Source organism: Pyrus communis, chromosome 5 (genome assembly GCF_963583255.1).
Source record: "Pyrus communis chromosome 5, drPyrComm1.1, whole genome shotgun sequence".
NCBI classification, from domain to species: domain Eukaryota; kingdom Viridiplantae; phylum Streptophyta; class Magnoliopsida; order Rosales; family Rosaceae; genus Pyrus; species Pyrus communis.
In genome coordinates, this window is record NC_084807.1 from 20,773,571 (window position 1) to 20,789,959 (window position 16,389).

The window sequence follows — 16,389 nt, forward strand, 5'->3', positions numbered from 1 at the left end:
ATGATCATTGGTTATTTAACTCATCAAAACTGATTAAATTGTAAAAATTTTATTAATTTTTGGCTAAATTACCTAAAATAAAATTGCTATTTCATTATTTTCTCCATAACCAAAATTTACCATTCATTCTAAGTACGATCCGACCCGTCAATATCCAAATATTCCATATTTACCTAACAAAATAATAATAATAAATAAGAAAGTCGGTTGAAAGCTGCAGGCGTGTCGTTCTTTCATACTTTTCTTCTTCAACCTCTTCGTCTCCGGCAAACCATCGATCCAGTTGGCCTCTGCGCACCACCGTCGCATTCCAATCCGCTGCCACGAGCTCCGACCTCCAATACGCCTCCGGCTCCGACGACCCGATCCATATCTAGCTCCAGACCCTACCCTACCCCAAATCCCAGCTCCAAAGCACTCTTCACTTCTCCACTAATCTCCCATTCAATTGACTTCCGTCCGAACACAGTTCTGCATCTACAGGACGACGCCGTTTTCCGTTCAAGATTCGATTACGAACATTGCCGCCTCAATAATAGGTGATCATTTGATTTTTTCAATGAATTTCACTGTTCATTTTTTCAATGATTATATAATTGAATCTGTTATTGGTTTGTTGGAAGCTTAGGTCTTCCTTTTGCCCGTAATTGCTTTGGCTTCGGTGTTCTTCGTACTGGATCTAGAGGTAATATTTGTTTCCAATCTTTACTTTCTGTTTGGTTGCTGAGAAAGTTGTGGGGAACATAAAAAATGAATGGAAAGTTTGAAGTGTTGCTGCTTATGTTGCGTTTTTAGTTTTTGGGTAGTTTAATATTCAACTCAAACATGCATAGTAGTTGTCTCGAGCTCAGTTGAAGATATTCCACTTCGACGTCTAGGAGATATTGCATATGGATTTTGGAACTGGAATTTTTATAATCCCATATTCGGTTGCTCGAATTTTGTCGAAAGATTAGGAAAGAAGTTAATTTGAATTGGAATTTACTTTATTGGTTGTTTAGTTGAAAAAGAAAAGCTAAATATTTTAGTTTAACAAAGTATTATTGAAGATGGCTTATATGAATTTCTCATTCCGTCCTTATTAATTGAAAAAAACCATCCCTTTATTTCCAGTTGGGGATAAGCTGGAATGAGTTGAGTTGTACAGCTCCGCCGAGGTAAAAGCTCACTATGGGACTTTTTGATGGATTGCCCGTGTCTCGAGACAAGGCAGTAAGTTCAAGTCACTTATCTTACTACACCTGTTAATAACTATATATTTGGTTGTTTGCAATGGATATGGAGCTCACATTCCATTTCTCTGGCAAGGGGGTTTGGCGGTGCAGGTGTCTATGGTAGGAATTGCAATTCGTAAAAGGGTTCTGCATAATATTAACTTTTGACTGTATAGAGTTGGTTCTATTTTCATTATTCTTGAAATGTCTTCAGAATTCACAAGACATGTTCTTTATTCGATTGTAAATAAAAGTTGCATGCTTTAGCTGCTAGAAACTTAGTGCTTTATTTTTTTGCTGTTGGTGCATATTTCTCATTTCAGAGTTCTGATGAATATATCTGATTTGACTTCAATAAGGAAAAGATTCTTGCTAAAAATTTGATTGACGAAAACGTGTTGTGTCATCAATTCATAGATGTTTACTGTTTGCTGTAGGCTTAAATTTATACCTGCCATAATGCTACTTGTCAATTACAAAATGGGGTTTACTATAATTTGCAAGTTTGACTTGATCCCAACACTACTTGTTTTCTGAGGATGCAGTTTATCTGGAAAACACCCTGTTTCACTTCATCTTATTTGTTTGCTTTTTTTTTGTTGTGACAAATTGGTCTTTTGTGTATGCTTCCTGCACACCCAGTTTCACCCCTTTGGCATGTCTTAAATAAAATTAGGTAATAAAAAAATGTCGTACACACTATAAAAGGTGAAAATCCTTAATTTTCTTCAGTAAAACTGGAAGGAACAGTTTATTAGTGATTCTAAATTGAAAAATAATCTGAGGAAAAAGTTTATGGATTCCACGTTGTAATAACTATACTTATTAGAAAAAGAGCTGTAGGTTTTTATATGTTCATGCCTGGCACTCTGGTCTGGTAGAATTTCGACTCCCTCTGGATTTTGCTCTTTAATGCATCTGGCAATAGACTGAGGGCCTGTTTGGAACTGCTTTTAAATTGATTGAAAGCGCTTTTAGAGAAAATGTTTTTGTGTTCCAAAAGCACTTAAAATGCTTCCTGCAAGAAGAAACAGTTATTTGATTCTTGGACATGAAGAAATAAAGTGCTTTTTTAGGATTCAATTGTCATTTTACCAAGGATTGGTTCCAAAATCATTTTCACCAAAAGTGCTTTCAGCCATTTTAAAAGCACTTCCAAACGAGCCCTAAACTTAGCAAATAGAGAATAACTAGAAACACACAAGTTTTATACTGGCTCAGTAGAACCTTTGCCTACATCCAGTTGTGATTTCTCTGGGTTGAGAAATCATGGCTTCTTTGAATTAATAATAGAGTAAACAGTGCTTTTGTAAACTATAGAACTAATCCCTCTCTTTCTCTTGGTTGTCTCTCTGTTCTCTCTTGTATTTATTGGGTGCGTCTGACCCACCTATTTACTTATTAAGTCTCCTAATCTATTTGGGAAAGCACACTTGCATTCCTATTCTGTTTCTGCTTTTAGAATTCCTAATCTAATTGTACAAGAAAACTTAATTCTTTCCTAATCATGGTAGGACAAGAATCTGTGCACCTTTAACTTTCCTAATACAATCCTAAACAAAATAGGACTCTTAACAAATGACGAACCAAATCCTAACACACTTCTGATAATGTTACAATATTGAACAATAACAATAAGCTTATGAGGTAAAAGTCTTTTACATACAGAGAATTCCCTGTAATATCTAGAAGCATGCACCAGCATATGAAAACAATAATTTAATACAGTGTTTAAACTTTAGCATGCATGCTTTGTTATGCATAGTGCTTCTTGATGTTACCTTCTCAATTTTTCTTCTGTCATCATGGTAATTTCAGTATCTGAGGGAAGAGATTGCAAAGATAGATGAGAGCTGGGCTGCTGCTCGTTTTGATTCATTACCTCATGTTGTTCGTATTTTGACGTCCAAAGATCGTGAAGGTGAAGTCCAGTTTCTGAAGGAGCAAAGTGATGTTGTTGAGGAGGTTGTGGATGAAGTTGTGCATAATTATCACAGTGGCTTCAATAAAGCAATTCAAAATTATTCTCAGGTCTTGTATATCTTTCTGGATAAGAATATTTAATCTATTTGTCCATTTTTTTCTTTAATCTTTTTCAATTTTATATATTTTTAGCATCCATGGTGATATAAGAAACTGAATCTTGTGGGTGCTCCAATAATTCATCTGTTTTCTGACCAAAAAAAAAAATATTTATCAAAATGTTTTGCTTTGAAAATGCTAGTGTTTTAATGGTTTTTTTGTTTCTGATTTTGGGGGAAGTGGACGGTTGTCAAAAACAAGAGTTGACTCTTGCATACTACTATCTCACTCTACTCAATTCTTTCCAGATCTTGCGGTTGTTCAGCGAATCTACTCAAAGTGTTGGGGTCCTGAAGGTTGATTTGGCTGAAGCAAAGAAGTGTCTCAGTGCCCGTAGTAAACAGCTGCATCAGTTATGGTACCGGTCAGTTACTTTGCGTCACATAATCTCCCTCTTAGATCAAATTGAGGGCATATCTAAGGTTCGTCTTATCTTTTTTTTTTTTTTTTTTTTTTTTGTTTTAATTTATTAATTTTTATATCTTTAGACAATACCAGGCTCAGGAGTATTGGGATTATTTCATTCAGGAGTATTGGGAGTATTTGAACTCTTGACCATGAAGTTAGCTTTTGGGAGGGTGTGTCAACTGCGTTCTGCTCAATCCATTGTACTTGAGTTGCAGTTGTATTAGTTTGCTCATTCATATTTAAATTGATGAGCATGCATATGTACATAAAGAAATTGATGAGCATGTGTTCACGTATATTTTTATTTGAATTTTGAAATAATTTATTTAAACCCTGACCTTTACAGCTCACGAGATAGCTGGGGGCCCGCACGGCGGGCTATTAGCTCAGTGGTAGAGAGCGCCCCTGATAACTGCATCGTTGTGCCTGGGTTGTGAGGGCTCTCAGATATCATGCAAACCCTATACTAATAGAATAGAACCTTACTCCATTTAATCTAATAAAAGTTAAATGTTTTTTAGTACACGCACACGCTCACAGCTTACAACTCATTACTTAGCAATGTAGCTTTAGATTTAACACATATGTTTTATGCTTTGATACATCTGTATTGTCTGGTATCCATACTTTTTCATTGAACTACGGGTGATAAAAATATTCCAACTGAATCAACTTCATGCCTAAATGTTTCATTTCATCTATTATCTGGTCAAAATGTGGCTCAGGTTCCAGCTCGGATAGAGAAGCTGATTGCTGAAAAGCAGTATTATGCTGCTGTTCAATTTCATGTTCAATCAATGTTGATGCTTGAAAGAGAGGGGCTTCAAACGGTAGGGTGTTTTATATTAAAAGAATAAAATATTATCTTCAAACAGTACATTTGTCAACTACTTTATTTGTTTTTAAATTGAAATTTGTACGTAAATGTTTTTCCTACTCTTTTATGGTGGCTTGGTTGAAGCTTTAGTTTTATCTAACTATACTAGATCCTAAAACAGTTTGTCCCATTTTATTCTCAAGTTTCATTATTGCCGGTTGGTTCAGTAATAATGGTGTCAACTTCAAGGTTCAATCTTTTTCTTCATCCAATATATCATAGCGTTTCACCATTTTTCTTTTTTATATTTTTAAATTGTTAGCTTCTCTGCACCACTTTAAATTGTTAGCGTTTCACCACTTTATAATTGATTGGCTCAGGTCGGTGCCCTTCAAGATGTTCGCTCTGAGTTGACAAAGTTGCGAGGAGTTCTGTTTTATAAAGTGCTAGAGGATTTACATGCTCATCTTTACAACAAGGGTGAATATAGGTATTTACTTGTGTTTTGACGTTTTTTTCCTTTTGGTACCTTCATATACTTAGCATCACTTTAAAAATAGGACCTTCTAGAGGAAAAAATGAAGAAAATTTTACTTTATTGCTTTCAGTTGATTTGCATACTTATGGGGTGGCTGGGATGTTCTGGGATTTAGGCATTAGAGGATTTGTTTTCCATCTACTGCTCTCTATTTCATGTTAGCTGCACACTTTTTTGTTCCTGCTGCTGTGACAAACTATAATTATATGAAATTGTGATGATTTTATAGAACTCTACTTCTCTGGGAGCACTCGTCTTCGTCTTTTGGGGAAATTGATGATTGATCAATTTCTAGCTTTGTATTTTTCTTTTTATCCTGTGCAATACTCTCAAAAGCTATTTCTCATATATATTGTCCTTGTGCTGATTCTTTCTGCAGCTCAGCTGCTTTAAGTTTGCAAGAAATGGATGATGAGGTACCAACCACCACAGCTACTGTATTTTCACTGAGTAATTCACAATCCCTGTCTCGAAGAACCAGGCTGTTAAAAGGTGACAATCAGTTCGGTAATCAAGGAGATGGATCGTATAGGACAGGTTCTGTTGATGGCAGGTAAGATTATTATCGCATTATTATTGCATGCTGGGTTTTTCCTTCAACCTGCATTATTATCGCATTATTTTCATTTGAAAATTATATCACTTGCAAGTTGTGGATTTTTTTGTTTATACTCTCTTCTAGAAACAAAGTAAGTTCACAATGCCTCAAATTCTTATTGGACATTTTATCTGCTGCTGCATTATTTTATGTGGTTAATTTCTTCAAGACCCTCCTGGAGGTTTGTATATTGGTTAGGATATAATAGTATCCATCTTCAAATAAGAGGAAGGTTCCCCGTGAGTTCAATATGTTGGAGAGAATATATTTTAGGCTTTTTAGCCAAAGTGGTCCCTAAGATTTGCATAACTCCTCACTTTGGTCCCTGAGATTTGAAATCAATAGAAGTGGTCCATGAGATTGTCCACCATCAATCATTTTGGTCCTTTGATGAAAAATTATGTTAAGCAAGGATCAAAATGATTTGACAAAATTTGAGGGTATTTTTGTCATTTTATCCTTATTTAAGTAAGGATCAAAATGATTTGACAAAATTATGTTAAGTAAGGATCAAAATGATTTGACCAAAATGATTGATAGTTGACAAGCTCAGGGACCAATTCTATCGATTTCAAATCTCAAGGACCAAAGTGAGAAGTTATGCAAATCTCATGGACCATTTTGGCTAAAAAGCCTATATTTTATTGGCTGTTGAGTACCCATTGAAAGTAGTCTTTGGAAAGAAGTTAAAAAATGTCACTAGTGTTTTTATAGTAATGTGTGGCTACTTGTGGATAGGCCTCCATGATTTTCTACATAGCCGTTTTGCAATATTCTTTTTACATCTTTTCGATTGAAGGTCATAATCTTGTATGGATGAATTACGTTTATAGTTGGAAGATTGAATTCTTAATATTATTATATTGTGGTTTTCCTTTGGTAATTCTACATCTAAATTCTGAATGTTTCAGTTCATCTTTTGATGGCGTTGATGAGGAGGGCACTTTGGAACTGCATGATGAAGCTACCTCAGATGGGCATACTTCAGTGAGGATCAATGGTGATGTCAAAATTGTTCCTCATGAGATGCCAACATGGCTTCAGTATTCCACTCCGGATGAATTTCTTGTATGACAACTGTGATTGTTCACATCTCATGTTGTCTTTTGAATGAATTTCTTTTGTGCTGAAAGTTCTGGGGTTTTTATTTGGATGTAGGAAGCAATAAAGAAAAGTGATGCTCCACTTCATATCAAATATTTGCAGACCATGGTTGAGTGCCTTTGCATGCTAAGAAAAGTTGCAGCTGCTGGTGCTATAATATGGTTTGTTATCTGGTTTTACTTTTACCTCTTTTGGTTGGTTGTCTGTTGTATTTCAAGAATACTTATCAACTTATTTGATATTTTGTTATTACCCATAACAGCCAAAGATTGCGACCTACAATTCATGAGATCATCACATCCAAGATTAAAGCTCATGCCGAGCTTCTTAATTCCTCAAGGTCTGGGATTGGGCAAGCTTCACGAACTGCTACAACTGGCCTACATTTTATGAAGGGACAGTTACAAAGTTATCAGTTGCCAAAACAGAAACGTCAGAATGGGATATCACTGTCTGGAACTCTATTGGCAGTAAGCCCTGTCTCACCTGTGATGGCTCCTGCAGGGAAAGCACAAGCCGCAGCAAAAGAACTTCTTGATTCAGTTTTGGATGCTGTTGTTCGGATATTTGGTGCAATATTTTTTCAGTTTTTAATGTGTTCTTTATTCTATTTTAGGTTTTTAGTAATGTGCATATACATATATGTATTTAACAATGAAACTAAAGTCTCCTAATATAATTCTTTAGAGAACCATGTTGTTGTTGGGGAGCTTTTGGAATCAAAGTCCTCTGTTGACACGAACACGCCAAAATCAATGCCAACAGATGTAAATCGGAATACTGATTTAGAAGCATCTCAAGTTACTGGAGGCTATAGCATTGGTTTTTCCTTGACAGTATTACAGGTAAGCTATCTGTTTCAAGTTTTTAATGGTTTAAAAATTCCACAAGGTGTATCCCTTATAGGAAATTCTGTGCAGTGACATGCATGGCAGTTCTAAAACTTTCTTTATTTTTCCCTTTTTCTTTTCATGTGTTAAAGAGTGAATGCCAACAACTTATTTGTGAGATTCTGCGGGCAACTCCTGAAGCCGCATCTGCTGATGCTGCTGTACAAACAGCTAGACTTGCAAACAAGGTCCCTTCCAAAGACAAGAGGCAAGGAAATTGGTTTCATATTCCATCTAACTATATATTGCTTGATAGTCTGGTGGTTTTCTAGTTAAAAAACTAATGAAAGCACCACCAGTGGGCAGTGGTTCAAAAATGCTTGAGATGTTTTCTCGACTACTTTAATCTGTGGGTGCTCTTCATTTTAAAGCCAATCCGTGGGTATGCAGAATGAAACACATGGTTAAATGAAACATTTGTGACTGGTTGGAAAATTTTAATCCACCATAAACGCCAAAGGTTCATATATCGTTGTATAGATATGATGTCACTTGTGACATTAGGTCCCTCTTCTTACTCTTTGGGATATATCTCCTTTTGCGAGGAGTTACTATGTACTTATGCCTTTTTTCATGATGATGGGTTACAGGGATGGTGCAGAAGAGGGTCTGACCTTTGCTTTTCGCTTCACAGATGCTACTATTTCTATGCCCAACCAAGGTATGCTTGATTATTCTCCTGCAGTATTTAATACCATCTAGAGTAATGATAAGTCGAATAACACCATGCAGTAATAATTAAATATACTGTGTCTATCCTGGTTAGAATGTCAGCCTTATCTGATGGATAGCGTCAAACTATGGCAGCCTTATTTAGTAAATGAGAATGTTATGATTATTGCAAGGGTTCATGGACCCTTTACTTCACCTTGTTGCTTGTACCTGTGTCAATAAGACATGACACTGTTAACTGGTAAGGGTATGTCAGTAGGAACTGCTGATGCATTGAAGACCTTTGGAGAAATACAAACCCTGATATACTTGGGTGTGGACCCTCAGCCCCTCACATGATTTTCATAATCAAGTTCATGTAGCTTTGATAGCTTTATAAATTCCTTTAGAAATGAGTTCTTTCTGTGTACTTAGTTGATGAGCTACTTGTTAGTTGTTATGCATATGAGAAGCATAAAATGCTGATGACAGAAGATTTTTACTTCTGAGGTTCTCATAGAGCCCCTTGTTTTTCATGATAGACATGATACATTTTGTTTGATATGTGTTACTTCAGAGGTACTGATATAGTCTTATTGAGCTTGTCTGATGTGTGTTCAAGGTTACTCAATAAATTAGTGCATTGAATTACTGGTTGTGTCATAAGACCTGTATGTCCAGGCCCCAATAGAATTATTTCTTTAATCATTTATTGTGTTTATGTTTCTCATATTTCTGGAGATTACCATGACCATGGACTACAAGGGAGGATTTTTCCAACTCTGAATTATTCTGATTTATCATTGTTGTGAATATCACGTTTAAGAATGGGAAAAACAAGACAAACTCAGGAAACCGAAAACAAATAATCAAAGATAAATTGCACCAAGAGTTTACGTGGTTCGGCTATTTGCCTACGTCCACAGGGCAGCAACAACAAACTTTCACTGTATCAATAATGAGTACAATGAATAATCTTGTCAAGCCTCTAGAAATAAAACTTGACGAAAAATCTGAAAGAACAAGAGCAAGAAATACACACTTCTCTCTTTTCTCTCCTCTCAGACGCACTTTGCCGTTACAATATTCTTTCACTCTAACTCCTTGAGTGGTATACAACTTATTGTTTTTTCCACATTCAAAACTAGTGCAATAGCCCCTTTATATAGACATAATAGAGGTTGTCTTCAATAAGTTATACTAATCCTTATTGGCATATGGTTATGAATCCTTCTCCAGTTGAGAAACCAACTCCATTTGGAGAAACCACTCCATTTGGGAAAACAATTTAATCCTCTTAAGACTATAATTCCTAATAGACTTAGGACAACTCAAATGGGCTGGGAAAATACAACATTCATCACCTCAAGAATTTCATAGAGAGACCTTAGATCACTATCACTTTTCTTGTATAATTGAAATGCTCCATTGTATGTAAGTTGTCGGTTTTTCAAAACCATTTCTTTATGGCGTTTGATGTCACAACCAATCTTCAAGTTGGAGTGTTTTGTTCTATCTACTGAATAAATTACATACTTCTTAAGGGTGCTTTTCTAGTTTAAAAACTTTCTCAATAGGCTGTTGCTTTCATAAGTTATATTTCTAAATTCTTCTAGATTCAAAGTTTCTTCAGCTTTCAACGTGTTGCATCTGGCATTCTATTAGTTAGTTACATGTTACGGTGGTCTGCATCTTCCATTCTCCAGGGGCTGATCTCATTCGTCAAGGCTGGAGTAGGAAAGGTCCAAACGTTTCACAAGAAGGTTATGGGTCTGCAGCTATCTTGCCTGAGCAAGGCATATATCTTGCAGCATCTGTATACCGGCCTGTTATTCAGGTTTTACGATTGTTCTTAATCATGTCTTTAAACATGAGCTTTATGATCTGTACACAGTGGTTCGTCTTTTGACCTTTTCTGACTTTATGTGCTCTTCAGTTTACAGATAAGGTTGCATCAATGCTTCCTAAAAAGTATTCCCAGTTAGGGTAAGCCTCACAATCATATTACTCTTTTCTTTGTAATTGTGCATATCACTTTATGTTTAACAGCAATGGGGCATGCTATTTGTTAGTTTCTTTCACTTTATTTCCATTTTGTTGCTTAATCAAATATTACTTGGCATGGGAAGGAAATATGCTGATAGAAGAAAATACTTTTGAACTTTAATCTGAACTTCTGATCCTATTTCTGTTATTAGTCTTGTTGATGAGTTATATAAATACTAGCCTCTTGCCACAAGCGTAGCCACATGCCTATGTGTGTGGCAATTGGCTCTTTTTTATTGTTTTACATTTATTTTTTAAATTTTATTGTTTTACATATTTTTTTTAATTTTAGTTATTTTAGATATTATTGTTTTTATTAATATATTTTGAAAAATAATGAACATAATCTGTCCAGTAACTGTCATGTATGCATTGCTCATCCGTCCACCAGAAGGGATCCAATTCAGTTGTGCCATTGCCAACTAAATATTGATAGCGTATAGTTCTGAATAGTCATTTGTATATATGTTGTCTCTATCAAAAAAAGGAAAAAATGTATCACTTTTTGCAGTCACCTTTCATATGTCCATATTGATGCATGAGTTTCGGTATTTTACTTTGGATAGGCAGAAGTATGAGAACCATCAAATATGGTCAAACACACGAGGGAATGGGTGGCGAAATCTTTTCCTGCTTAGTCACAATGATATGGACTTAGCTATTGTAGGGGCTACAAGGAGGAATATGGGTTTGAAGTTTCGAATGTCTCAGGCATAAGTTGTAGTCTCACTAACCCCACACATATAGGTTCAAATATAGTAATCCTTCAAAATTGGGACTCTTGCTGTTTGAAGTTGGTTATGCTTATGGTTAGTGAACTACTGGTCCTGTGATCTGTTTGCTTATTGATCCACAGATGAGTTCGGTTCATCTTCTTTGTTATCTTCATATTTTTTGTTATTGTTATCATGAATTTGGTTATTACATTTCCTCTTCTTTGTTTCCATTTACTTTTTTGGAAAAAATTGTAATATTAACTTCTGAATCTGCAGTAATGATGGATTGATGGTTTTTGTGGAGAACTTTGTGAAGGACCATTTTCTTCCCACGATGTTTGTGGACTACAGAAAAGGCGTACAGCAAGCTATATCAAGCAAGTTCTATAACTAATTATTCTACGGTGATCTTGTTTATTCTTTTTATTTTCTTGCATGGCATGAAACTACGTCAATTAAATGATTTCACTCATATGTGCCCTAAAACCTAATAAAATTTCCTTTTGAAAAAAATGTAGATATTTATATTTAATGATACTTAGGTGTAAGCTATATATCTTTAAGTAATCTTACCCAAGTAAGAGGTTGGAAGCTCGTGCACTTTGTATAATTACCGTTTGAATCCTGTAGACATGCAGATTATATTTTATATAGAGTTTCTATGGCATTGACTTTTCAGTACGAAATGACCATGAAAAGCGGAAGACTTTCATTTTCTCGGGAACTTTCAATGCAACCCTAACAAAATGGACGTTTAAAAATTAAAACATATTCATAGGTACATGCTTGCCTCGGACACCATTTCTGTAAACAATAAGGAATTCCACTATTACTGCCTCACTCATCTGGAGCATTGAACAAAAGTTTTCTCATACATAACAAAACAGTCACATCATTTGTACTAAAAAAATCTGATTTTGGGAAGCCTTTGAATTCTTATAGGTCCAGCTGCATTCCGGCCCAGAGCACATGCTGCTGCATCTTATACGCCTTCAATTGAGAAGGGTCGACCTGTCTTACAGGGACTGTTGGCAATAGATTTTTTAGCAAAAGAGGCAAGTTTGAACTTTTCCTTAAGAGAATTTCATTTATAGTATTGCAGTAGTGTCTCTCTGCTCCACTGCGGATGATTCTTTTTTTAACATTGTGCTCAAGTTATTTTAAATATATGGACAAATAATCTTGTTTGAAATTATTTACTCTAGGTGCTTGGTTGGGCACAAGCTATGCCTAAATTTGCCGTTGACCTTGTGAAGTATGTGCAAACTTTCCTTGAGCGAACCTATGAACGATGCCGGACGGCATACATGGAGGCAAGGATGTTTCCCTTCTCACTCTCCTATTACCTTAGCGCAGCAGTATTATTTGTAGATATGATATATTCTGAGTCTACTTGTTTTGCTTTATGTTAATGTTTTGAGTATTTATTTTTCTTCTGGATTTGGTTGTTTCAAGCTTCTATAGCAAAGTGTCTTCTCCTTTCCTTTCAGAAAGAGAAGTAGAGTTTAGCGGACAAGCACTATATTGACATTATTTTTACAATATGCAGTGGCCATAGAGTTATAGGATTGATGGCAACCATACATTAAAACATAGATTTAATTACTGCAATAGTTGCTATATTGTAAGACTTGAGATGCCAACTGTCAACAAATATAAATGTCAACAATGTGACAGTGATTTTCACATTTTTTTCATTTATAGGTTCTTGAATTCTAATCAGTACCCTGAAATGTAGGTGGCACGTGCCATGATAATTGATTTTATAGTTTAATCCAATGTTTGGTATTCTTCAGGCAGTTCTGGAGAAACAGAGCTATATGCTTATTGGAAGACATGATATTGAGCAGTTGATGCATCTTGATCCAGCAAGTACATGTTTACCAAATTCCTTTGGTCAGTCAAACTTCGAAACCCATGCTTCGGATTCTGAAAGTCTTGAGGTTGAATTACAATTAAGCGACTTATTATTGAATTTGCGGCCTATTAAGCAGGTATTTCAGTTGCCAGTCTGATGTTAAAAGTTTTTTCTACTTAAATGATAAAATTCTTATTGTTATCATTTATTGTTTCTATTTTATCAGTAAAATATTTTAGACTAACTTCTCTTCAGATCTTGTAGTAGTGAGGCCTTGCTGACGAAGTAATTGATTAATTCATTGAATTTTTAGATTATGGATGGTTTGACTTTCTTTTTCAACTCTGCCTCTCACAGGATAATCTAATTCGTGATGATAACAAACTAATATTGCTGGCTTCCCTTAGTGATTCATTGGAGTATGTTGCAGAGTCTATTGAAAGGCAAGTTCTCATCCGGTTGCAGTCTAGAATTTGTTTTGGATTTTCTTTTATTACATCAGTGGGGTATGTAAGTGATTACATAGTGGACAACAAGAAACTTGTTAATTTATTTAAAAAGCAGCAAGATCCTAATTTTAATCCCTATGCTTTCCTCCATATGGCAATGAGTTGTGTTATCCGAGACTAATGTGGCAACGAGTTCTCTTATGTAACAAGTTTTCATGAAAACAATCATGCATTTCGTGTGATGCTAATGAAACTGTTTGATGCTCCTTTCCTCGAAGAAAATGCAATGTGTGCCCACAAAATTATGTTGCTTTCATGGATGCAAAGATTCAGTTTCAGGAGTTTTTCTTTTCACTCCCTTGTGTGTGAAGTTTATTATTTATTTTCAGAAGTTTCTACAACCCCCTTATTTTTTCTGATCTTTGTTTTTAACTTGTACATGTCCAGTTTCAACCTTAAACATGGAATCTTTTTTATGCTTTTATTCAGTTTGACTTCCTACATTTGTTACACATTTATCCATGATAGATGAACGAGCACAACTTTTTTTCACTATATAGGCTTGGGCAGACAACCTTCAGATCTCCAAATCAAGTAGAAGAGAGTGGTAAGAACCATCATCAACGAACAACTAGTGATGCTTCTAGGGATCTGGCATCATTTGCAGATGAGTATAGAAAATTGGCGATTGACTGCCTCAAGGTTTTACGTGTTGAGATGCAATTGGAGACGATTTTCCATATGCAGGTATGTGATGTTTAGTTTGCAAATACTGTCTCACCTGAGAGTGATACCTGTTAGAATTGTCCTGTAATAAACATAGCATCGGCAGACTGAAAATTGTGGTTTAAACAGGAAATGACAAATAGGGAATACATGGAAGACCAAGATGCAGAAGAACCAGATGACTTCATTGTTTCACTTACTGCACAGGTCAGTATATTCATCTCCAGCGTAAGCAGATGGGAGACATTGGATAAATTATACTTTTTTTTCTCTTGATGTGGAGAGAGATACTAAACAAGAATTGTAATACACCACTTCTTTCTTAAAGGATATTTATTTTAATTAAAAAATATTAATTTTTTATGAATCAGTAAATTCTGAGTACCACATTCTCTTCTTACATAATATTTGGGTTTCTTTGCCCATAGATAACACGCAGGGATGAGGAAATGGCACCTTTCATTGCAGGAACGAAGCAAAGCTATATATTTGGTGGGATTTGTAGCATCGCTGCAAATGCATCCATCAAGGTTTGTACTTTTTATGAAGTCTCTGACTCTTATGTTAGATTGTTCATGTTATCCATCTACCAGCATTCCAGTTTGTAATTTCAGAAATTTGCATTCATATATGCATATATATTTATAGTCCCTTTTTCAGAATCTCATGCCAACGTCTGGTTCAAGTGATTCAGCTGTTAAATTGGTGCTTGTTAAGTCATCCCATCTAAAACATCATGAATACGTGCATTGGAAATGTAAAAAGGCTTCATTTTCTTAACAATTTTTGCTGTATTTTATTATCTTCTCTGAACTCCTTGATTCATCCACCATTGCAAGCATAAGGAATTGTGCCGAGAAAATATTCCATTGCCTTACAGTACCTTCTTTGCTTTTTGTTGCACCATCATTGAAATCAGGGCTCAGGAATTCATATATGTATTCACCATCACCCATTTTATCCATTTAGTGATTGAAATCCAAAGAACCGCATGAGAGAAGGCTTCTTTATAATGTGCATTTTATCTATTCTGTCGGACCAAAAATCTTTTCCATCTGTTCACTGCTAAATGCTGATGCGAGATAATGCAATCTTAACAGGCTTTGGCTGATATGAAATCAATCAATCTTTTCGGCGTTCAGCAGATATGTCGGAATACAATTGCGCTGGAACAGGTAAGTCATTTTCTAATCCATATCTGAATTGCTTAATTCATTTCTTAAATGCTATATCTATTTGATATATCTTACTCTGTGTTAAGCCCTTATTCGAACACTCCAAATATTACTGTGACAAGGCTTTCTGGTTCCGATCTTGAAGTTACAAACGTTACCGCATTTAATAATTATTGTTGGCACTGCAGGCCCTGGCCGCTATCCCATCAATTAACAGTGAAAGTGTACAACAACGACTAGATCATGTCCGAACTTACTATGAACTCCTAAACATGCCATTCGAGGCAAGTCATTGGTACTACATTTTTGTTTTGCTCTATATTTTGGTTTCCCCATGGTGATCAATATTTTTCACCTATTTGTTTGCAGGCCTTGCTAGCTTTCATCACAGAGCACGAGCACTTGTTTACGACTACAGAGTTAGTCGACAAATCTCTCTTACCTGTACATATCATGGTCGTAGTAACTTGTATAGCTGCTGGATAACACGTTACATTTCTCTTACAGGTATGCAAATCTTCTAAAGGTCCAGGTTCCAGGAAGGGAGATTCCTGCCGATGCTCTAGATCGTGCATCACAGATTTTATACCGTTAGCCTTTTTCAGATTTATTCTCTCTTTTCAAGATTAAAGAGTTCTGTGATGTGGAAAAGGTGGTAGCATCTACGTAGTGTTGGTCATTCTCAAAATGGCGGATGCAGCGAAAGCAGATACAAGAGCGAATTTTGTGGAAGTTGCCGGCCAACATGGCACACCATGTTATGTCAAATCTTTTTTCGCCGAACTGTATAATGACGACGAGGGTTCCATTTTTCGTATTGTTCTCATAATTTGTTCATGTGTAGTATCATTTTTTTTGTATTTTCGTTTGCAGTGTGTAACAACTTAATGCTTAGTGTTGGTTGGGAAGAAATGAAAGCCGATGTAAATTTTCGTGGTCGTTAATAATAGTAAGTCGTTTGTACTGATTCTCAAAAGCGTCCATTTATCCGAGGGCGAGGACGGGGCTACAGCTCTGCCCGTTTCATCGTCTAGTTTATTTCGGGTTATGTTCGGTGAATGATTTCAGTTGTTTCAACTCGGAGAATGATTTCGGGTTATGCTCTGGGAGGCTGTGA

The 16,389-nt window shown here is 35.7% G+C and overlaps 1 protein-coding gene across 1 annotated transcript; it reads left to right on the forward strand.

Annotated features, from left to right (window-relative positions):
- The first annotated feature begins 219 nt into the window (after positions 1-219).
- LOC137735562 (exocyst complex component SEC8-like) lies at positions 220-16,239 on the forward strand. The gene is made up of 28 exons (XM_068474986.1): positions 220-539; positions 629-685; positions 1,114-1,212; positions 3,033-3,245; positions 3,545-3,718; positions 4,430-4,534; positions 4,902-5,011; positions 5,439-5,612; positions 6,569-6,725; positions 6,816-6,922; positions 7,024-7,331; positions 7,449-7,606; positions 7,744-7,859; positions 8,242-8,312; positions 10,009-10,139; positions 10,239-10,288; positions 11,341-11,441; positions 12,007-12,119; positions 12,270-12,377; positions 12,861-13,058; positions 13,280-13,365; positions 13,932-14,118; positions 14,227-14,304; positions 14,526-14,627; positions 15,198-15,272; positions 15,461-15,556; positions 15,642-15,691; positions 15,780-16,239. Exons 3-28 carry the CDS (start codon positions 1,171-1,173, stop codon positions 15,865-15,867), a joined length of 3,198 nt encoding a protein of 1,065 aa, XP_068331087.1. The 5' UTR covers positions 220-539; positions 629-685; positions 1,114-1,170; the 3' UTR covers positions 15,868-16,239.
- Positions 16,240-16,389: the final 150 nt, after the last annotated feature.

Excerpts from the sequence above, each read along its gene's own strand:
- LOC137735562 (XM_068474986.1), top strand. The coding sequence starts at position 1,171 with ATGGGACTTTTTGATGGATTGCCCGTGTCTCGAGACAAGGCA. Across the intron at positions 6,726-6,815 it reads CCACTCCGGATGAATTTCTT|GAAGCAATAAAGAAAAGTGA; the intron begins GTATGACAACTG and ends ATTTGGATGTAG. Across the intron at positions 7,860-8,241 it reads GTCCCTTCCAAAGACAAGAG|GGATGGTGCAGAAGAGGGTC; the intron begins GCAAGGAAATTG and ends GATGGGTTACAG.